This window comes from Arachis hypogaea, chromosome 11, assembly GCF_003086295.3.
Source record: "Arachis hypogaea cultivar Tifrunner chromosome 11, arahy.Tifrunner.gnm2.J5K5, whole genome shotgun sequence".
NCBI classification, from domain to species: Eukaryota; Viridiplantae; Streptophyta; class Magnoliopsida; order Fabales; family Fabaceae; genus Arachis; species Arachis hypogaea.
The window spans coordinates 105,145,879-105,169,719 of record NC_092046.1 but is presented as its reverse complement, the minus strand read 5'-3'; the positions used below and the strand labels follow the sequence as shown (position 1 = coordinate 105,169,719).

General features: G+C 36.8%; 2 protein-coding genes across 10 annotated transcripts; one reads left to right on the top strand and one right to left on the bottom strand.

Moving 5' to 3' along the window:
* The first annotated feature begins 7,905 nt into the window (after window positions 1–7,905).
* On the top strand, window positions 7,906–18,714 carry LOC112722337 (protein MICRORCHIDIA 6). 9 transcript variants are annotated; one of them, XM_025773327.3, is made up of 20 exons: window positions 7,906–8,060; window positions 8,604–8,999; window positions 9,111–9,185; window positions 9,271–9,305; window positions 9,923–10,001; window positions 10,082–10,168; window positions 10,244–10,319; window positions 10,617–10,695; window positions 11,968–12,096; window positions 13,371–13,469; window positions 13,565–13,669; window positions 13,743–13,883; window positions 14,167–14,259; window positions 15,479–15,530; window positions 15,815–15,926; window positions 16,817–16,962; window positions 17,048–17,163; window positions 17,468–17,547; window positions 17,777–17,819; window positions 18,270–18,714. In XM_025773327.3, the coding sequence occupies exons 2-20, from the start codon at window positions 8,630–8,632 to the stop codon at window positions 18,390–18,392; spliced, it is 2,040 nt and encodes a 679-aa protein (XP_025629112.1). In that variant the 5' UTR covers window positions 7,906–8,060; window positions 8,604–8,629; the 3' UTR covers window positions 18,393–18,714. The 9 variants fall into 9 exon arrangements, with proteins under 9 accessions (XP_025629112.1, XP_025629108.1, XP_072063175.1 ...); XM_072207073.1 differs by lacking the exon at window positions 7,906–8,060 and adding an exon at window positions 8,066–8,231; XM_072207072.1 differs by lacking the exon at window positions 7,906–8,060 and adding an exon at window positions 8,312–8,450.
* A 690-nt stretch (window positions 18,715–19,404) lies between these two features.
* On the bottom strand, window positions 19,405–22,782 carry LOC112722336 (uncharacterized). Its single transcript, XM_025773322.3, has one exon. It carries the CDS (start codon window positions 22,543–22,545, stop codon window positions 19,585–19,587), a length of 2,961 nt encoding a protein of 986 aa, XP_025629107.1. The 5' UTR covers window positions 22,546–22,782; the 3' UTR covers window positions 19,405–19,584.
* Window positions 22,783–23,841: the final 1,059 nt, after the last annotated feature.

The following is a 23,841-nucleotide window of genomic DNA, read 5'->3' as shown; positions in this document are numbered from 1 at the left end:
AATAATGATAGTTAAATAATTACTAAGTTAGTTGTTTCTATATATGTGCATGCATGTTACTTACTAATTTAGTGTTAGTCAAGTAAATTAGTTACTATTATTAGAGAATTAGGGCCTTTTATATTGAATTAGGTTTATTATTAATTTACTAATAATTTGTTATGTTTTTGTAGAGTTCACGAAATTTGACATGTAATCACCTGTTGCCTCCGGATAGATACAATCATGCTGTGAAGGATCATTTACGGTTTATTGGTTTTTTTCATGTTTCTCAAATTGGAATAGTTCAATGCCAAAAAGGCCTAGTAAATACTCTTGTTGAGGGGTGGCATCCGGACACACACACCTTTCACCTTCCAGTTGGTGAGTGTGCTGTGACACTAGAAGACGTGGCTTTGATTCTCGGTCTTCCGACCAACGGTATGCCAGTTATAGGAGTGACTTTGAGTAGTCATGAAGCCTTAGAAGCTGAGTGTTTGCACCATTTTGGAGCTGTGCCGAGTAAGTCAGATTGTAGAGGAAGCTTTATAAAGTTGGGATGGCTTCGGGATTTAAAGGAGCGACTTCATTGCATTGATGAAGACAGTATTCAAAGGTACGTGAAGTGTCACATTATGTTGTTATTTGGTACGATATTGTTTGGAGACAAGTCTGGGGTAGGTGTGCACTGGAAGTTTCTGCCATTGCTGCGTGATTTTGGTAGTATCAGACAGTATAACTGGGGTTCGGCATGCCTAGCACACCTGTACAAGTCGTTATGCAGGGCTTCTCGTTTTGACTGCAAAGAAATCGATGGTCCGTGGTGCACAAAATTGTTACTCTCTTACAATTTCGCACACATGACCAGCAAGTGCACTGGGTCGTCCAAGTAATACCTCACGTGAGTAAGGGTCGAATCCCACGGAGATTGTTGGTTTGAAGCAATCTATGGTTATCTTGTAAATCTTAGTCAGGAAGTCAATTATGTTAATCAGTTGAATTGCAAATAAACAATAGAGCATGGATTAAGGGTTACTTGTTATGCAGTAATGGAGAATATGTTGGAGTTTTGGAGATGCTTTGTCTTCTGAATCTCTGCTTTCCTCTGTCTTCTTGTTCACGCACGCACGTCCTCCTATGGCAAGCTGTGTGTTGGTGGATCACCGTTGTCAATGGCTACCTTCTATCCTCCCAGTGAAAACTACGCTCACACGCTCTGTCACAGCACGGCTAATCACGGGTTGGTTCTCGATCCGGTTGGAATAGGATTTACTATCCTTTTGCGTTTGTCACTAACGCCCAACCTTCAGGAGTTTGAAGCTCGTCACAGTCATTCAATCCTTGAATCCTACTCGGAATACCACAGACAAGGTTTAGACTTTCCGGATTCTCATGAATGCCGCCATCAGTTCTAGCTTATACCACGGAGATTCTGATTAAGGAATCTAAGAGATACTCATTCAATCGGATATAGAACGGAGGTGGTTGTCAGGCACACGTTCATGGTTTGAGGAAGGTGATGAATGTCACAGATCATCACCTCCATCACAGTTAAGCGCGAATGAACATTTTAGATAGGAACAAGCGTGTTTGAATGGAAAACAGAAATACTTGCATTAATTCATCGAGACACAGCAGAGCTCCTCACCCCCAACAATGGGGTTTAGAGACTCATGCCGTCAGAGAATACAAAGTTTAGATCTAAAATGTCATGAGATACAAAATAAGTCTCTAAAAGTTGTTTAAATACTAAACTAGTAGCCTAGGGTTACAAAATATGAGTGGACTATGATGGATGATGCAGAGATCCACTTCTGGGGCCCACTTGGTGTGTGCTGGGCTGAGACTTAAGCAATTCACGTGCAGAGGCCATTTGTGGAGTTGAACGCCAGTTTTTATGCCAGTTTGGGCGTTCAACTCCAGCTTTTGATCCTTTTCTGGCGCTGGACGCCAGAATTGGGCAGAGAACTGGCGTTGAACGCCAGTTTACGTCGTTTATCCTTGTGAAAAGTATGGACTATTATATATTTCTGGAAAGCCCTGGATGTATACTTTCCAACGCAATTGGAAGCATGCCATTTTGAGTTCTGTAGCTCCAGAAAATCCACTTTGAGTGCAGGGAGGTCAGAATCCAACAGCATCAGCAGTCCTTTTTCAGCCTGAATCAGATTTTTGCTCAGCTCCTTCAATTTCAGCCAGAAAAATACCTGAAATTACAGAAAAACACACAACTCATAGTAAAGTCCAGAAATATGAATTTTTCCTAAAAACTAATGAAAATAGACTAAGAACTAACTAAAACATACTCAAAACTATATGAAATTATCCCCAAAAAGCGTATAAAATATCCGCTCATCAGTCCGCTAACACTGTTGCTAGCTTGGGCTTGGCTCCGTCTACCACATCTTGCGCCGGTTCCTAGGGAGCCCCACAGTTTTCCACTTGCAAACAGGTAACATTATTGACTTACATCGTATATTCATAGTTAGCATAGTACTGTGTTAATGAGATAAATTATATTAGGTGGCGTAACTGGGACCGTGGAGGTGGATGCTATAGATATCTTAGTCTTGCTCACTTTAGGAAGGCATTTGATGATCTTCAGGAAGGCCATGTTTGTTTTGAATAAAGGAGTATATGTATGAAATTATAGTGTAACTGTTGGATGTTTAGTAATCAGTTGTTTCTTTTGTTGTGTGCAGTTTGTGTGGCAGGCCTATGCCGTTGATCGCATTGAGCCCGACACAATTCCTCCAGAAATCTACATGGACTCAGTTGTGTGGAGCGCTACGGTGCCATTAGTATCATTTGAATGCATTGAGTGGCATTCAACCGATCGGATTACGCGACAGTTCGGTTTCATTCAGGTAGTCCCTCACCAGGAACGGAGTTTGGAACCGGCACACGGGGAGGTCCTTACTGGTCCTAAGAATCTTGACTGGACCACAGCCCCGACTCATTCATTTTGGGTGATGCAGTGGACCAATAGGTATAATCACATTCTTACTGATAATCCAGTGGCTCCACATCATGCATTAGAGATTTACATGGATTGGTACCGTAAAAAATATGGGAACCACCTGAACTTGTCGGATCTTGTGGTGCAAGAAAATGATGATGGTAATCCAGTTAGGGAGGATGACCCCCAAGAGCAGGAGAATGACCCCGAAGAGCAGGAGAATGATGAGCCACAGTCACCACCACCCCAACCTCAACCTCCAGAAGAACAACCACAGTCCTCGAATCCATATGTACCTCAGACATTGTTTACCCCGTCTATGCCTTTACATCAGCAGTACTGGGGTTCTTCACAGTTTGACACAGGAGAGGGGGCTTCATTTAGCCAATTACTTGGGTTCATGGCTGCAGATTCTACCCGGTCACATACTAGCCATCAGCCTGATATTATGGCGGGTAGGTATTCCTTGGATGCGAGGTTTCCGTGCCGCACCCCCTCAGTAACTTCTGGAGGGATAGTATCTGGAGACTCTAGTAGGAGTGAAGGTAGTCGAGGAATTCTTATCAGCCAAGACCCACGACGTGTTTCAATGGGTCTAATTGAGGAGAACCCTACAGCAACTGAGCAAGCGGTTGATGACTATCTAGTAGACGAGCCGGAGGACGATGAGTCCGAGGATGATGATATGGATGAGGATGATGACAAATCCGGAGACGATGACCCTGGTCATGCTTATGATGCAGGCTTGAGTAAGAGTTAACTCTTTTGTTGTTTCACTAGTTATGGTAGGTTCATATTAGCATTTGATGTTGATTGAGGTTAGGTTCGTAACTATTGTGATAGATTCATGTTTGGATGGTGCTGTTCATTAGTATTATAATGGTATTCATGTTTGATGGTGCTACTCATTTCTATTATTAGATTCATGTTTCGTTGGTGCTGTTTATTAGTATTATAATGGAATTCAGGTTCGATGGTGCTACTCATTTATATTCTTAGATTCATATTTGGATGGTGCTATTCATTAGTATTATTAAATTCAATGTTAGATGGTGCTGTTAATTAATATTTTTATATTCACCATTGGATGAGTTATTAAATTACTGTATATACAGGTGAGCCACGGACTCCAGCTGAGATAGGCAAAGCCTACAATATGAGGGTTGATCCGCCTCATCATAGTGCTAATCGATTCACCCCATCTGTGTTCAAGAAGGCCGCCAAGAAATGCAAGAAGTTTGTGAAAGATGTAAAGTGGTCCATGAGAAAGTAGTGGATGTTGTTTTTTAGAAGTTCAATGTGTATGAGTAAACTTTTCTATGTCGTTGTTAACTACCTTTTCATGACTATCATTTAGGTTCTTGTTTCGATTATTACTATGTTTGAAAAAGGCGGAAATATCATGGAGTTATATCGGTTGCTATCGTCATATATCAATAATTTTTCCTTCAATTATTGTTGTTGTTGCAACCTTGAATTTTGATTGGAAATGCACATGAATGTGATTAATTTTTTATCCAAATTTTGTACATAGCGTAGTTTAAAGTGTGAAAAGTTTGTTACAAATACAATACTAATGCAACTTAATAGCAATAACAACCATCAAGCATTGTTGCCTACATTAAGCAAGACAAAATGTCATATATCAAGCACAAATGTCATACTTTAAGCAGGATAAATTGTGAAATACATAACTCTACTGAGCATTGTTGCCTCCGGCTTGACGACATCTACTACGGCTGTGGCCCTCGGCCCCACATTGCCTACACCTCCTAGGACCACGTAGCATTCTTGTGTCCATCTCGTTCAAGAAACGAGTCATCCTTGGGCGACTTTTGGCAACCCGTCGCAAGAACGGATTTGGCACGAATCGAGGCCCGTTATAAGCAGGCCATGTAGTAGGATTCCCAAGTGGCCTAAACCTGGCTCGGTAAACACGTCGAATTTGGTCCATCTTATAAACGTCATGTAAATACACTTGCCAATCTAGCCGTTGATTCGCACAACAGGCAAACACATGTCGACAAGGAATACGGTCCACCTGGAACTCACCACAGTCACATCAGTGTCGATGGAGGTCGACGGCATACTCCACTCCACTTGGCATCTCACGCACCTCAAAGACCTCATTCTGTCTGTCGAAGCAACTCACCTGGATGTTTCCTGATGCAAGTTGATTTGCATGCAATTTGGAGGTCACAATCTCAGAAAAAACATGTCCAGCATTAATCCGGGCCTCCGCCTCGGCTCGTTTTCGTGTGAACAACTCATTAAGCCTGTAGAACGTCGCCTTGACAAGTGCAGTGATAGGGAGATTTCGTGCACCCTTCAAGACTGAGTTGATGCATTCCACTAGATTCGTGGTCATGTGTCCCCATCTGTAACCACCGTCAAACGCCAATGCATACTGTTCGCGGGGGATACGGCTTAACCAGTTAGTATAAGCCTCACCCCGTTCCCGTAAACGCTGGAAACGCAACTCGTACTCGCGGACTGTCCTCGAATATCCTGTGAAATAAGAAAAACAGAGGAAAAAACATAGATAAGAATCACTGCATGAAGATAACTCTATTAACTATGCACTTCGAATTACTAGGTGTTACCTATATTGACCACAAGTTTCTGCAAGTAAGGTGCCTTAAACTTTCTTAAAAAATTCGACTCTATATGCCTGATGCAAAACATGTGGAAGGCTCTAGGAGGCGACCAAGCTCCATTATTGCGGGCCACAGCTGCATTAATGGATTTGTGTCGGTCAGAGATCAGTCCCACACCATCTCGAGTAACCACATGTTGTCGCAAGTTGCTAAGAAAGAAGTGCCATGCATCAGAAGTCTCTCCCTCCACAATAGCAAATGCAATTGGGACAATATTGTTGTTACCATCCTGTGAAACCGCAACCAACAAACAACCCTTATACTTTCCGTACAAGTGTGTACCATCTACCTGGACAACGGGTTTAGAATATCTGAATGCTCTGATACATGGATAGTAACTCCAAAAGACTCGAGACAACACTCGGATATCAGTAACCAAGTCATCACCTTGATATGCAGGCATAGTCTCAAAGTGGACGAATGCTGATGGCTCCTTATGACACATTGCCTCAAACCATATGGGCAAAGCTTTGTACGATGCTTCCCAACCTCCAAAAATTTTTTTCACTGCCTTTTGCTTAGCCAACCATGCTTTCCGATAGCTGATGGTGTAATTGAACTTTGACTGCACTTCCGCAATAACTGATTTCACCTTTATCGAGGGATCAGCCTCAACCAACGGCTTTATCGCTTCTGCAATAGTGTTCGAATCCAGCTTCGAATGATCCTGTGATATCGTTGCTCTAGTACAAGTGTGACTACCATTATACCTCCTTATAACCCAACAGTACTTTCTGCTGATCATGCTAACCCTGATAAGCCAATCACAACCTGATCCATACTGCGTACACTTGGCGTAAAAGGTTAGCGGCTCCGACTCATACACTCTGTAGTCTACACCTCTTCGAATAGTATAATCTTTCATCGCCATAATAACAGCTTCCCTGAAACTGAATTCCATTTCAACAGCAAATTCACCATCTGCGACAATAGAAATTTATGCCACAAAAACAGTTGTACCTTAAAATAATTAAAAACAGATATTTCACGACTGAAATTAAAAGTCAAATCTATATATAACTTGTAACACAATCATACCAAAAATTTCATCTAACATAAATTAATCTTCATATGTCAAATCGATATCTACCATGTTAATCTACGGTTTAATATTAACATAAAGAATCGTTACTCAATACAGTTATACTAACATAAATAAATTTTACATCAAGTAATTATCTCAATTTTACATCACGTACCTGCATTCATATATTCAGGAAACTCCGGAGCATGCATGGCTTCCAAATCCAATGCTCGCATGAAAGATGGTTCCTCAAACGGATGGTCGTTCGCCAACGCATTTGCCACGTCCGTCACACTTGCCTCCCAAGTGCCGTCACCTTGAACTTCATCTCCCTCTTGACCAACAACTTCGTAATTGCTTTCAAACTCTTCTTCACTATCACTATTGTAATCTTCTCGTTCGATATTTCGGTCGGCCTCAGATTGCTCAAACTCAATATACAACTCAATGAACGGCATCTGAGCGCGACTTTCCATATACACTGAAAACATCTCTTGCATGCTCGCTTCATCAGTTACATATCTGGTTTGAAATTGAACGAATCCGCCAAATACCGGTATAGGATACTTGTATAAAATGCATGATATTTTTCTTGCCACCGCTAAATCTATCTTCTCACAAATCACACCTTTTAGTTCCTCGAATGAGATTATGAACGGAATAACAATATCTAATGGATTTTCACAGACAAATTTCACTCCTTCAGATGTTTCTAACAAAATCCGACCAAAATAATATACTTTTAAGAGGACTCTATCATCCATATCTCTCACTCATATTACTATAAATTTTTCACTCTCAATTTTTTTACACTCAACTGAAACAATGGAAATACACCTAAAAACTAAAGAAAGAGCTAGAACAGCTCCAGGAAGAAGAAGAAGAACTCGAGTGAAAAGAAGAGATTTGGAACTCGAATGGCACACAGATATATGTATACACTTACAAACAAAAGTAATCGTACCCCCGATTTATATCTGGACCGTTGAAATATTCATATTATATTAAATTCGGACGGTCCGATTTGCATTTTGCAAGATAAAAAAAAAATTTTTAAATTCCCTGAAATCGGACAGTCCGATTTCAGTGTCCAAAATTCGAAATTCTCCCTCCCTACAATTCGGACCGTCCGATTTATAACACCAAAAATTCATATCAAAGAAATCGGACGGTCCAATTTTTCTATTCTAAGATTGACGTAAAGCTGTTCCACATACCTGTATTGCACCCCTAGTTTCCATAACAAAGCATAACACACACAGGTTTTCAATATCAAAAAAAATGAGCCTTATATCGTTTATTAATTTAATCCAACGTTTTAAATTTCATAGTGCATCGATAAGCTCAAAAGGCTTGAGCTAATTTTAGCCAGACCCGTCTTATACTACCTTACCTGAGACTCTGACTTCAGTACTACTTCATCAACGCAGCAACACAAGAAGTAAGAATTCGCATTTGGCCCATATCTCTCACACTCTCACACTCTCTCCTCTTTTACATCACCGATCACGATTTTTGCTATTTTGAGCCCTATTTTTGCATGCATCTACTGCAAAGTGCAAACCATCTTAGAAAATAAGCAACATTGCTGAACCTAGTTTTTCATTTTCAAGTTACGGTGATTTTTTTTTAAATTATTGTTTTATAATCAGTATTTTACTGCTGTATAGATTGAATTGATAAGCTAGTGAGTACACAACGAGTTCCAAAAAAAAAAAAAAATTAGCCATTATAACCTTTCCAAGATTCAATAATGTGTTTGTTATATTATTTATTCAATAATGAATATCTGCGTATGAAGTATGGAATCCTTTATCAAACTACGACGAATGTAAGCATCTGAACTAGATATCGAAGATTGTTTTACTATTTAATACTTTTTCTTCCTAAAAGACTCAAAACACATATATTGAAACTGAAATGCAAACATGCAACACTGAAACCAATCAGATTCTAATTAGCTTTATTTCTGTTGAATTTCTAGAAGAAATAGAGGAGAGTAGCTTAAAGATGGACACTGCAGAAATTGTGGATTTATCTAGTGATGATGAAGGGGGTGAAGCTGGTTCCAGGGCTCTCCATTTTGATTCTGATATTGCGAGTGGTGCAAAGCAACAGAATGTGACCAACAGAGGCCACACACCCAAACATTACAGATCTCGAAGCCATTCTAATATACAAAATTCTGAAGAAAATATGAGCCCCAGCCGTCCGAATTCTTGTCATAGTTGTTCTGGTGATTTGAAGCAAGGTCTGTTGCCCGTTGGTGACGACGCAGGCCTCTCTGATTCATCACCAATTTGTGCAGCACTACCTTGTAGGCATTTTTGGAAAGCTGGAAATTATGATAATGGGCTTGTTCCTAAAGTCAGAGTCTCAAGTAATCAAACATAATTCCTCCCAAATTGATAGAGTGTAGTTTTTCTAATGGGTTCCATGATTTTAGCTCACTTAATCCTTGTTGCTACTCCTTTTTCTTGTCGAATCGTAGATGCAGGCAACTATCTCAATGTCCATCCTCTGTTCCTTCATTCGAATGCAACTTCACATAAGTGGGCATTTGGTGGTATGCTCAAATGATCCATGTAAACTTTCCCTTTATGAATTTTTTTTATTTTTAATTGGTCTTTTCCTTTGTTTTCCATTTGCAGCCATAGCTGAACTTCTGGATAATGCAGTTGATGAGGTGATTTTTCAATGCATGAACTATGAAATTAGCTGAATTCTTAAATGGGTTTTAAGCTATATAATTTTCTTTGACCTTGTATGGCTAACTAAGCTACTGGTTATGAATAGCTTTTTCTTCTCATTTTGTTTTCTCCCTGCCCTAGAATTAGTTTTCTTTTTGGGTCTTGATTTGCCAGTTTTTAACACCACCATAGACCATTTAAGCAGTGGAGGAAAATTGTAAAAATTTAAGAACTGTAAGAATCTTTTCACTTGGGAAAAAATTTAAGCAACATTTCATAACACCATAGACCAGATGTCCACTAAATAGAGGTTGAATTAAGCAGATAACATTTGGTCTTGATAATAAAAGTCATTATGTGCCTTTAATGCATCAGTTGTGCAATAGTTGGTTCTTGACGTTCATGCTATAGGATCAAATTTAGTACATACATTTTTAACTACACTTTGATGTCAGATTCAAGTTATACCAATATTTTATTTTAAAATTGTTACTATATAGATTATTGGAACTTCTTATTGTCTATTTCATATGCTGTTCTGTTCCTTTTATGCATATTTGCATTTCATTTTCTTATTCTTTATTTACATCATAGGCTTCTGTTCAAATGCTAGATCCAAAATGGGGCTACCTATGTTATTGTAGATAGAATTTCAAACCCAAAGGATAAAAGTCCAGCATTATTGATTCAAGGTATGTTGACTTATAGGAAGTTCCTTTTTATATTTTTGGAGTCTAATTGTTTGCTCTTTATGTGCACACTTGGCAATCAGATGATGGTGGTGGAATGGATCCAGAAGCAATGCGTCGTTGCATGAGTTTTGGATTTTCAGATAAGTCAAAATTTGCAATCGGACAGTGTATGGACTATGGCAATATTTTTGTGGTGATTCTGCTATTCTCTTCTCTATTTATATTTCAATTTGGCCATACAGATGGAAATGGCTTCAAGACTGGTACCATGAGACTGGGTGCAGATGTCATTGTCTTCAGCCGCCATCTGAATAACGGGTAGGGGTCTGAAAAAGTGATTCTCTTCTTACCCCCTCCCCCCCCTCTTCTTTTCTTTCTCTCCTTTTAATAGCATTGGAGAAATGCTGAAATATAAGGTGATTTAGAACATAAGTAAAGTACTATTAGTCTACTCTTAGGAATTTTAACTTTTTGTCAATGGAGGATGTAAGCATATACATGTTTATCATCTTATTGGTTATTTCCTTCCCAGTCTGTTGATATCTTATTGTCTTTGCTCATTCATGTGAAAGGATGGCAATAGCTTCACAAGAATACTGAATTTATGTTGACCAGGATACTGACTCAAAGCATTGGGCTTCTGTCTTATACATACATGATGCAAACACAGCTTGACAGAATTGTAGTACCCATGGTAAGTGATGTGTCCCAATTTTACTACTTGGAGGGTTCTTGGTTATTTGGTTCATTGATTGAAACAGTACTTATGCTGATTTATTTATTTGAAGTGAAATGATAACTGTATATATGAGGGTCTAGAGGATTTATCTAGAAAACTAGCTATCGCTATGTTCTGGTGTCCTTCATCCTGATTGGTTGAACTTGAATTAGCAATTATCATGTATCCTTTTTGGGTAAATTATATATTGTCTCCTTAAATTATAGCCTTTTCTCAACTTAACTCCATTATATCTCTCAATTTCACTTAATCCTCCATCTTTGTGGCTTAGTATGTGCGGATTTAGTTCCTAGAAATGTGGAATTAATGGTATTGTCTGCGGTGTTGGAGAATTTGAACACGAAAGAAAGATTGAGGAGGCTTAATATCATTCATGAAGGGGAGGGTTCTTGTGGGATGGAGGTTGAGGATGTTGGGCACTTATTTCTATATGGTGATTTTGTGGGTGAGATATCAGAATGGGGGAGTTGAGTAGGTGATGCCTAGAAACACAAAGGAGGCATTGGAGGTGTGGTGTGGGGTGGAGAGGGTAATGGTGAAAAGAAATGCGTTGATGGGACTGTTCTTTGCAACAATATGCTCAGTGTGGAAAGCACAAAATGAGCTTGTATTTGCAAATAAAATACCAAGGAGGGGGGGGGGGGTATGGGAGGCAGCGGAGTATTGGAGCAGAGTTTTGGTGGAAGAAAAAAGAAAACTAAGGAAAATTGGTTAGAAAAGATGGTGGGTGTGTGTATGCTATTTACCTGGTAATGGAAAGTATGGGGTTGGTGGATATTTTGAGAAAGGGAGTGGGGCTGGAAGTTTATGATGATTGAACTGACTGATGCTACCTTGGAGCAGTTTCTACAAGTTGTTCTTGAGGAGCTAGAGATCTCAAATGAGGAGGTGGAATTCATGGTACAATCGAGACTCATTCTTGATGGACTTGAAGGGAAGAAGATTAATTCGTTTTCATGGGAAATAAGGTTTGATTGGAATACAGTGTGCAACAAAGAATATGCTTTAAAGATACACAATTTGTATGGGAAAGTAAACGAGAATTCAGCTGGTGGAAACAACAATGGGAGGAGCTATCTCATCTTGTGTGTTCTTAGTAGGTATATGGTTCATGGGTCTATGATTAGATTTTTCATAATCTTTTTAATGGATTGAATGTACGGGGGTGCTATTCATCTGTGTGTGTGTGTGTGTGTTTTATTGACCAAGTGATCACGTCTATATCAGGTGCATTATCAGATCAATACATCAAGCGGATCCTTCGGAATATTAAATGACCAAGAGCATTTTATTTCCAATTTGTCCATAATGTTGCGCTGGTCTCCATTCACATCAGAAATAGAACTTTTGAAACAAGTTAGTTTCTTATTTATCTGTTGATCATGATTTTGCTGAAACTGCTTATCTTTTTTATTCTTTAGTTTTTCTTTTGTCATATTGGTGTCTTGCTGTCAATAGATTGAGCTATTGTAGCAGGTGCTAGTCAAATTTTGAAGAGGAGAGCCAGAGGCTCTTTCTTATGGGAGGGAATTTATTGTTTAGCATTGCTGTGGTGTCTAGTTGATCGGGTCAGTCTATACTTTGTTTTTAGTGTTTTCACTTTCTGTTACAAATTCTCTGAGACTAAAGAGTTTCATTGCAATTATAAGCATTGTTTTCTCGGGCATATCAAGAGAGAAATTGGTGGGTTTGAGAAATAGTAAAAAGGTTTTGCAATTTGCAGTTTGCATTCTAGTGCTTGAATGTTCAGGAATCAGGACTGTCTTTTACGAGCATATGAAATATGAGTTCAGGGTTGATGCCTTTAGGAACAAAGAATAAAAAATTAATGTTAACAGGGTGCAATTTTAATGATATTTTCCGAAGAAAGCTGATTGAAGAAGTTGATAAAATCAAAGGAAGGAGGATATAAGGGAAGTGGAAAGACATACCTAAAGGATTGATGCATCAAATAACCTAATAGCCAGTACAGGCCAATTTATCGATACAATTCATAAACCTCTGCTTCTATTTAACAGCATGCATAACAATATCCTCTAAGAGGAGTTAGGAAACAATTATTTAGTCCTATAAGAGTTTGAGACTATTAACTCAGATATTACAATAAAAAGTCATTAACATGCAACTTCCAATGATAATTCCCCCCTTAGAAGGAAGAAGCACACTAATTATAGTAGCAATTTACCTACTGCCCATGTGGAATAATACAGGCAGTCTGATAACTTTTATGAAACCAGTGTATTTAGATAATTTTATTTTTAAATTTTGTTCCTTTTTTATGCTAGTATATCCTGAGTAAGGCTGAAACCTTTTTGGTTTATCTGGTGACTCCTTTATTCCACTTAAAGAATTTCAGGTGCCTGGACATATAATCAAGTCACAAATTCTTGCAATAGATTTCATGATTTCATTTGCTTTCTAATTGGCCTGATAATTATTATCATTCTACTGATGGATGATAATGGATCTGTAAGATGGGGCAACATGAGGAATTTGAAACATGAACAACCTTTTTGAAATTATTACTTGCTAATATAACATTATATTCTTGTAGGTTTTCCCAATTTATCGTTTAATTGCACATTTCCTTCAAGGATTGTGATTTATTTTGGAAATTCTATTTTTGGCAGCTTGACGAAATTGGATGTCATGGTACTAAAATTATTATCTACAACTTGTGGTTCAACGATGATGGCAATTTGGAATTAGATTTTGATTTTGATACCGAGGTGATATTTTTTGTTTTTATGGTTTTTTAGCTTTTCCCAAACGATCATGCTTTAATTTCTTGTATGGAACTTTGATATTAATATTATGGATGTAGGATATTTGTATTGCTGGGGATATCAAGGAGGAGGTTGATGCACTTTCTTCCTGGGAGACATTGAATGAGCAACACACTGCTAACCGGCTTCGATATTCTCTACGTGTATGGTTGATTTTGTAAATTGTATCCAAGTGGTTTAAGAAGGGCTGATTTTTTTTTTTCTGATGTTCTTTAGGTTTACTTGTCCATATTGTACTTGAGGTTACCAGAAAGCTTTACAATTATATTGCGAGGGCAAGTTGTGGATCTACATAACATTGCAGACGATCTTCAGTATCCTGAATTTATCTTGTATAAACCACATAGTTCAGATGAGGTTCTTGTCTAACTTTTGAAAGGCTGCTTCCCCTTCTCCTCCTCCTCCTTCTCTCTCATTTTCTTTTTAACTATATTGTCTCAATGGAAAAATTATCTTGGATTCTTACCATGATCCTTCACCTAACAGCTTTTTCCTTTAGGAGAGTCGATTCTTTATATGCTAGATATGCATATATGGTCGTTGTGATATTGGCAATTAATCTTTCAAACTTCAGGGTAGTGAGTTTCTTCTGTGGAATTTCAATAAGCTAATAATATTTCCCCTTTTGGATTAACTGCAGTCTGCAGTTGTGACAACAATTGGATTTGTTAAGGAAGCTCCTGAAGTCAATGTCCATGGCTTCAATATATATCACAAAAATCGGCTGATCCTGGTAATTATAACTCAACTGAGATCCTAATAAGAAAAGCTGATCAAATGGATGTGTAAGTAGAACAATGAGCAAAACTATTATAAGTACATCTATTTTGATATTTTGGTTTGGAAGAGTACAATTATGTTGTTCATGTAGTTGATCCTGCTTAATGGATTAAGGCATGGTATCAGTGGTTGTTCTTCAAGGGTTGCATGGAAACTAGAGGAAATGATATGCTCTATAAAATAATGGTCAAAGGAAGGAAACTGACATGAACAGAGGAGCTTATTTTTGTCATGGAGTAATATCCCAGATTAGTTCCTAAGGAGTATTTTTTGTCAGATACTTTAGTCCCTACAAGTTTTAGTTACCAAACCAATCCTTAAAAGTTTTATTACAAAATTAGTTCCACATTAGATTGCTCGTTTACGTGAAAGAAGTGATTTGAAAATTTTAAGAATTCTCAGAGACTTTCATGTCCTTTTTAAATAACAATGGAGACTGGTTTGTCTAACTTTTTTTTAGCAAGATTTGACGTAAGACTGATTTGCCAAACAAAATAGAAGGTTGGGGCAAGATTTGACACAAGACTGATTTGCCAAACAAAATAAAAGGTTTGGGATTGATTTGGTATTTAAAATTTGTTGAAGACTAAAGTATTTAACTAAAAATTTATTGGGAATTAATTTGGGCTATTTATCTTTGGGAAGACTGCAGTATGGAAGCCATGTGTTGCAAAGAAAGGAAGGCCATGAACACAATCTTATTCGAAAACCATAGTCTATAAATAAATCATGCCTATTCTAATAAAATTGATAACCTTGTCATCTCAAAGTCCTTATACGAAATTTTGCTACAAATTATGAGGGTTCATCGGTGCGTCAATTAGTTGATATTTGACGAAGGAACTGTAAATTAAGCTAGGAAAGTATAGCATGATCAGGTTAAGTTAACAAAGAAATCCCCCCTTCTTTACTGGCATCATGTGAAGTTTGTATTATTAAAATGTGTAGTAAGCCTAGCTTAGTAGTGCAAATTCACATGTATTAGATTGTCCAACACAATGGTACTATATAATAACAAAAATGGAAGTCTTCGTATGCATCTTAGAAAATTGGCATCCCTGCTATCAAATAGATATTACTAGTTTTCAAAGGTAAGGTATCTTCATTTATTTGTTTATCTTTCTCTGTTGTTCCTACACTTAAAATATAAGCTCTAACTTTTCTATTTACAGCCTTATTGGCAGGTTGTGAGCTATCTGAGAAGTAGAGGCAGAGGAGTTGTCGGTAAGCAGAAAATAACTTGAGAATATTTTTATTCTCTTTATATGAGAGATAAATATGTTATTGTGGGAGCACATGTTTAACAAGTTCAATTGCATTAACTTATATAAAAAGGAATGCAAGTCAATATCACAATGATAGTAGACCGAATTCATTGTGCTTTTACAGTTTACTTTATTTGAGTATGTAATCGAAGATGTTACACTTGTGTTCACCTGATAATTATTTGTTAGAGATGTAATCGACTTGTGGTGGATAGGTGCCTGACTATGTTACTCTTGTGCCAGGTGTCCTGAAAGCAGATTTTATTCAGCCTACTCATAATAAGCAAGATTTTGAGAGGACTTCCTTGTTTGCAAAGCTTGAACATCGCTTGAAGGAAATGACGTGGGAGTACTGGTATGGTATTTTTCTGTTAGTGGTCATTTGACAGCATGGGTTGCTGAAATAATATACTCCTGGTTGTATATTCTACTCTTAGAAATGAAGTGTTAGTAATTTCTTGATATCCATTAACAAAAAATATCTTCAATATATCTTACATCATATCCATGATGGTATCTTCAAATTGATTTTTATGTATCTATTTTATTACTTCATTTCTCATTATTTTATGAAAATTGATATTTTTCATATTTTTCAATGTCTTTTCTCTCATTTCTTTCTTCCTTTTGGAAGTGAATTCAACATGATAGTGAGGTTGTGTTTGATTTGGTGTATTGTTAAACTTAATATTGAATAGTTTAGAATAGTTTTCTTTATTATATAGTATAATGAAAAGTGCAAAACTATCAAACCAACAGAAATAGAGGATCATATATTGTTCAACTTTTAAATTTCATTAAATTAGTTAAAAGGATATTAACTATATTAAAATAAATCATATATAATATTTAATATAATTTATAATTTAAAATAATTAACAGAGCTTTTAGTAGTTAGCTCTAAAATAATAAAGTTCTAGTTCAATGGTATTCTCTCAAATCAATTGTACTTTTACTTTTAGTTACATAGTTGCTCAAGTTAGATTAGAATTATTAGTGATAGTGTGAAGATAACCATTTATTATAATGTAACATTTTATACAATATTGTACCAAACTTGGTGTGCTTTTATCCTAATATAGTTACAAAAATAATCTCTATAGTCGATCATGCAGTCAAGTCTGAATTTTCGTTTCGTTGTTGGATGTATAATCCATACTCCCGATTATGCACTCGAGGATTGTTGAATTAACAATTGTTATACATTAATATTTGTCATGCCTGGATACTTATAAAATTTTGTAGGGATTCTCATTGTCAACTACTTGGGTATCAGAAAAAGAGGCCTAAGTCTCAGGTCCCCATTGATACTTTGCCGCCAAAACCACCTGGCTTTGAAATACCGGTTGCATTGAACAAAAGTACCTATCCACATAGCACGTTTGAGCAAGGTAACTGCTTATTTTAGAAACAAGATTTCCCGTTGCTAGCTTCACCACTATTATCCAAACTGATGATTTCTCATTGTGGTTCAAGTATCTCCTACTAAGAGGAAAGAGAGACATGGATCTATGGACCTTCATAAGATGAAAAAGCAAACAAGGGAACAGGATTTCTCAACAAGTGTTGGTTGCAATGATGAGAATATACAGGTCTGCATTAGAATGTTGATTGTAATGTTTTGACTTTGGTTTGTTAATATTCATGCATGTTGTTTTAGGAAACTTTTTTATCCAAACATCTTCCAAGTTATTATTCTAATTACAATTAATACTACTCAAACAAAGAGTCTTTATATTCTAGTCTTTTTTATCTTGTCCCTTATTATTATTATTATTTGGAGAACTACTGTCATTTCTCCTTTTATTCCACTTGATTTCCTTAGATTTCATGCTCTGGCATTGTAAATCATTGAAATTTGTTTTAATGGTTCTTCCACCCTTGCTTTTTGTGTAGACTACTGCATGTTCTGAAGACCAGGAGGAAGACCAAGGCACTATACACTTGATACAAGTGAACACAGAACTCCATGCAAGGTGAATAAAAAAATTTTACTTACATAGTCATTGCCAGCACTTGATTACTTGGAAGGCAGTTATACAATTACTGGGATTGGCTTAAATCTTGTTGCTACATACCATATTTACAATTCTTACCTTATCTGGAATTGAGCAACACCCATTGTTCTTGCCTTGGCATCTAAAATATAGCATGGCAGCTCTATGATGCAAAGACTCATTCTCTTTATTCCCCCTTCCCCTGCAGGTGTTTGGAATTTGAAAAGACAAATGAAGAACTTTGCCACAAGGTAATTAATTCTTACCCAGTTGTCAAGGGTACTGGGATACAATCAGAAAACTCCCTTTCAGTTTTCTTCCCTCTTTTTCATATTTATCAAAGGACGTTGCTGAATTTACATCTTAGTTTCACATAACCATCACCACAAAATAGAGACAAAACAGTGTAGCCGTAGCCCGTAGGGATCCAAAGTTTCTAGAGATGGCCCCGTAGTTTTACCGTTCATATGTTTTTTGTGTTAATGTCTATCTATACACAATTGCCCCACTCAGTCGGTTGTTGTCAATGTCTCTCTAACCCAGTTGTACAGAAAGCTCACGAGAGGATTGAAATCTAGCCAATTTTTTTCAGTTTGTGCATTTATTTGGAATCTGTTAAATTTAGAACCTTCCATAGAATGAAAATCTTGTTGTTTGACCTTTTCAATTTTGACCATTCAAGAGGAATCATGATTTTACAGGTGACAGAGCTTAGAAGCAAAATTCAAGACGCTAAGATTGAGTATAATAGCCTTTTGTCTCAAGTGCACTACCAGGACCTGATGCTAACATGTATTATAGATGGTACACCTCTTGCAGGCTAGCTTTGTTTCTCCAGAATTTGTTTTTTGGTGGAAGGTTCTCTAGTTTTAAATGATGTTGTATGATATGGGGATGGATTCTTCATGTGAAAATATAAACATGGTCATGTGCAGATTTTTTTGGCTCCAATATAGCTCTCGCAAGAGAATATAATATATAGTGAAAGTTATGTGAGAGTTTAGCCCAGTCTATATAGATAACTATTTTTACCTGTAATTATATGAAAGTAAGATACATCCTAATATCTAGCTTTTTGTAGATATATGATACTGTGAGCTTTAAGTAATTAATGCCAATTCTACTATAGAAATTTTATTCTATAAAGGAGGATAGAGTTGAGCTTCTCTACCACTCCCCCTAAAAGGATTCCTTTGGATCCTTACAAGTTACATTCTTATGGTTTTGTTGGATCATGTGAAACGGTTTGTACTAAATGCACATGGCTTTCTCATCTCTAGAAAAAATGTTTGGTTTTCTCATCCGAATTCCAAGATCTTGATTTGGGTAACAGTTATGTTCTTAATTTCTTTGCATGCTTCGTTTTCTGATCGAAAACTTGCCATGTTATTATTTGATGGAGTATTTCTTTGGTCTTTAAAATATTGAAATTGATATCACAGTTTTTTAAACAAGCTTTTGACACTTATTTAATACTGCTAAATCAAGTTGTCGGCAACTATTATTGCTAATTTGTTATTCATCTTATTGGTGTAATGGTATCATGTTGATTTGGTGGAAATTTATTATATATCCAAGAAAATGTTAGTTTTGTTTAACCTTTTTAAAATTTTAGTTTGAGTTTCCTAAAATTAAATTATCATAAATATTCAAGTATTAAAAACAATATCTATGGGGAACTAAAATATAAGGACTTACATTTTTGTATAACAAAGAAAAAAGTTAACAAAACCTCAGCTAAAGTTTATAATTTATTTTTACCAAAAACAGTTTAATATATTGAACATTATTATATTTAGGAACTATGTCGTGGGAAAATGATAGAGAAGACACAAATTTGGAATCACAAATGAATACGTATAAACAATGCCGTATCACACAATTTTTCACTAGTGTGTTTGAGCTTGAAGTCAGCGTTTGATGATGTACCAGTACTGTTCCCGCTAACTAAAATGTTTAAAAACACAAACTTTGTGGGAAAAGAGAAAAAAAAAAAAAAAAAAAAAACTTAATAGTTTATATGTTTGTATTATCCACACCTTCCTTTTTGATATCAAAGAAGCATATAGCTGCTGTTGTTGTTGCCATTGAATTATTCTTCTTATCTGGTGAAGGAATCAACCCAAAGGAGGAAGAGTTCATGTTCATGTTCCAATACTCACCATTCCCTGTTTTATTATTGTTATTAGCACATTTTGCAGCAATGCCACCATCTGAACTTGAAATGGAAACTTTCCTCCAATTGCACCATATCCTCAACATGATGTAAATCATAACCAAACATATCACTGTGGAAGTGAAAACAGTTGCTACTATGATTGCCGCCACTTGCATATTTGATAGCTGCATTTGCATTTTCCCCTGTGATGTGGAGCATGGTACCAATGGTGGGCCACACAAGCCTTCATTTTTGAGGAATGAGCTTCTTGGGAACCCCGAAAATGTTGAGGGAATCTGGCCTTCAAGATTGTTGCTAGAAAGATTCACTACATGGAGGCTTGTGAGTTTTCCCAGTGATGAAGGAACCTTGCCTTGTAGCTGATTGAAAGAAAGATTTAGTCTTTCTAGCTTCATAAGGTTTCCAAGTGAAGATGGAATCTCACCGGTGAAGCGATTTTTACTCAAGTCTAAGATCACTTGCAATTCAGCAAGATCCCCTAGCTCTTCTGGTATGGAACCTGTCAAGAAATTCTCTGAGAGCCTGAGCTCATAAAGCTTGCTGCATTGCCGAATCATTGAGGGGATGCGGCCGGAGAGACTATTGCTTTGTAAGTTTAGAACATTGAGGCAAGTGAGATTTCCAATCTCTTGTGGGATATCCCCTGAGAGATTGTTGTGATGCAGAGAGAGTTTAAGCAAATTTGAGCATTTACCAAGCTCAGAAAGCACCCTGCCATTGAAGTTGTTGTATGAGAGATCTAGCTCACCAAGTGTTTGTAAGATTGCCAACCATGGGGGTAGTTGGCCAGTGAACCTGTTATTACTCAGGAGCATGTGTTGGATTTTGTGAGAGTTCGAGAGTTGAGGTAACACATCTCCTGTTAAGTTGTTGAATGACAAATCGAGGAAGTTAAGCTCAGTAAGGTAGAAAAACTCCGAAGGAATGGCTCCGGTGAGATTATTGTATGCGAGCCGGAGACGGCTGAGGCTTAGGGAATTGCCCAATGTAGAAGGGATGGGACCTGAGAAGCTGTTGTTAGTCAAGTCCAGTATAGTTAGAGAATTTGAGCCAGTGAGAGGAGAGAAACTTCCACTGAACCTGTTGTGGGAAAAATTTATGATTTTGAGGTTCTTGAGAGCAAGAAGTGAAGGAGGGAGAGGTCCTTCAAAGGAGTTGTTGTAAAGGGTAATTTTGAAGAGTTCTGAAAGATAACCGAATGTGGGTGGTATCGAACCAGACAGGCTGTTATCTGCTAATGCTAATATCTGAAGACTCTTACAGTACCCCATGCTCGGAGGGATTGGACCAGACAAGTCATTCTGCCTCAGATGAAGAACAACCAAGTCCTTAAGCTTGCCTATAGTTTCTGGAATCGGCCCGGTAAAGTGGTTTCCAAAGAAGTCGATTTCCCTTAAGCTTGTGCAGTTTGTTAACTCTCTCGGTATGGTTCCAGACATCTGGTTATCATAGAGGTAAATGGTGTTCAATCTATGAAGCCTTCCGACCTCCACTGGGATTGTACCTGTGAAAGAGTTACCAAACAGGAAAAGGCCTTCCAAGCTAGTAATATTTCCGATTTCCGGAGGTAAGGATCCAACAAAGCTGTTGTTGTTGAGCACAAGATCAGTGAGGTTCTGCAGCATGTCAAGGTAGGATGGAAGCTCTCCTTCAAAGCTATTGTCAGAAAGATCCAACTGTTGGATTGAGGAACAGTCGAGTAGCTCCAAGGGGAATTTTCCATACAGCATGTTTTGAGACAAGAAAAGCTGCTCAAGCTTTGAAGAACCTTTGAGGCAGAAGTTGCTTGGAATGCTACCAGTGAAAGCATTATCAGACAGAACCAGGGACACAAGATTCTGTAATTTGGTATTGAGGAGTGGTATTGGTCCTGAAAGGTTGTTTTCGGACAAGTCTAATGTCTGCAGCTGGGTTAGACTGTTGAGCTCAGAAGGGATTTCTCCATTGAGTTTGTTTCCAAGCAAATTCAGGTATGTCAAGTTGGAAAGATGACTCAGGGTTTTAGGAATTGATCCAGAGAGAGTATTGTTGGCAAGATTCAAAATTTTCAATGATTTAAGAGAGCCTATAGAGGAGGGAATGTTCCCATCAAGCATGTTGTTTGATGCTGCAAAGGTTTCAAGCATTTCGCAGCCTTGAATATCTTCAGGTATGGTGCCACTAAAGCTGTTACTTTGCAAATCAAGAGAAACCAGATTCTTCAATTCACCGATCCTGAATGGTATGCTGCCATTGAAGTTGCAGTAGCCTAATCCCAACACTGTCAACTTTGTTAGGTTAACAATACTAGATGCAATTTCACCTTCCAACATGTTGTCACCTATTCTAAGAACTTGCAAGTTCTTCAAATTACCTATCTCTAAAGGAATGTTCCCAGAGAGAGAATTTGAGTATAGGAGAAGTGTTGTTAGATTTTGAAGCTTAAAAAGCTTTGAAGGGATGGAGCCAGTAAGTGAATTTGAAGACAAGTCAAGTGTTTGAAGATGTGAGAGGTGGTCAAACTCAACTGAGATGGAACCTGATATTCCTGAACCAGAAAGGTTCAGACCTATAACATGTTCTTGATCAAGTGAACATGTTAGACCATTCCAGTTGCACATGTGAGTTGTTGGAGACCAGTTGCTCAAAGCTCCTAATGGATCAACAAGTTCTGATTTTATTCTGAGAAGCCAATAGGAATCTGTTTCATTATTGGCCATACTTGAAACAAAATCAGTGCCAATTATGGCCAGAAACAGAAAGAAATGGCTCAAACAAATGTAACCCATTGCACAGTGTTTTCCAATCGTAAGTTTCATTATGGAGATTCAGACACCTGATCAATGGTTCAAATGGAATGCTATAAGGCTAAGAGATCCATTGTATGTGAAATTGTAGAGAATAAAGAAGGAAAAAGATCAAGTTTAAGATGCTGAGTATGAAAATGAAAGTACTTAAAAAAGGAGAACAGGATATGAAGGAAGAATAATGATGAAAACTGAAAAGTGACAAAGATTCAAGTGCTATGAGGATGTGAGATCCACCTTTTAAAGTAGTTCTACTGAAGCAGCCATGCCTACTCTGTTTAAATAGAAGGTTGGCACTTAATGGTACAGATAAATTGCATGGATGTGTTTGTGGTAAATGAAGGGCTTAACTTGTAATTTATATTTTCTAAAAAATTATAGTTATTATTCCTTTCTAGCCTTTTAGTTTCACAAGGGATTTGATGCCTCTCTCTCTCGGGAATATAATATGAAGAGTTTAACTAAGTACAAGAAGCTATAAAATATATCATTCCCTTGGATAAAAGGTTACACAAAGTAGGCCAATTTTTTTGAGATAAAAAAACAGATTAATTAATTATCGCAACAATTAATGAATGCTAAATAAAGCAAGTTATGGCTATTTTTGGCTGATTTTCTTTGGTTACCAAACATTATGTCTGTCAATAACGACTCTATTGAAAACAAAATATGTTCTTAAATTCAATAAGTATTTATAGAAATATTTATAAGATTAATATTACACGACTAACTAAATTTATTATTTCTTGGTTAATATTCTAAATCTTAAGTACTAAATTGAGTAAATTCCAAACTCTAAATCTTAATAGTATAAAAATAAAATATTAACTAAGTCTTAACTAATATTGATAAAAACAATATTAACCTCCTAAAATTTCTTTAAATAAAGACACATGATAAAATTACTAATTAAAAAAGATTTTATTAAAAAAATACAAAGTTTAAGTTCTCAAAATTTTTATTATGCATTTATTAAACTAAAAGGTTCAAAAAAAATTTCTAATACTAATTTTATCAATTAGCTAAATTCTTAAATTAGAAAAAAGACTCTTATAGCAGTATTATAAATTTGAAACCAAATTCTTAATACAATACAAATCGAATATTTATCGGCACAAATAGTCCACTTTCTATATGCAAAATAATTTGGTTCACATTGTTGTTGTACAAATTCATAGCATATGAAAAGAAACTTTTAGAAGTAATTTTGGATCACAGAAAATAAATAAAGAAACTTGAGCGTGATTTGACTTAACAAGCTAAGAGTACCATTAATTTCGAAATCAGAAAATTTCAACCACATTACAC

Excerpts from the sequence above, each read along its gene's own strand:
- LOC112722336 (XM_025773322.3), bottom strand. The coding sequence starts at position 22,545 with ATGAAACTTACGATTGGAAAACACTGTGCAATGGGTTACATTTGTTTG.
- LOC112722337 (XM_025773323.3), top strand. The coding sequence starts at position 8,630 with ATGGACACTGCAGAAATTGTGGATTTATCTAGTGATGATGAAGGGGGT. Across the intron at positions 9,000-9,110 it reads TCCTAAAGTCAGAGTCTCAA|ATGCAGGCAACTATCTCAAT; the intron begins GTAATCAAACAT and ends GTCGAATCGTAG. Across the intron at positions 10,320-10,616 it reads AGCCGCCATCTGAATAACGG|GATACTGACTCAAAGCATTG; the intron begins GTAGGGGTCTGA and ends TATGTTGACCAG.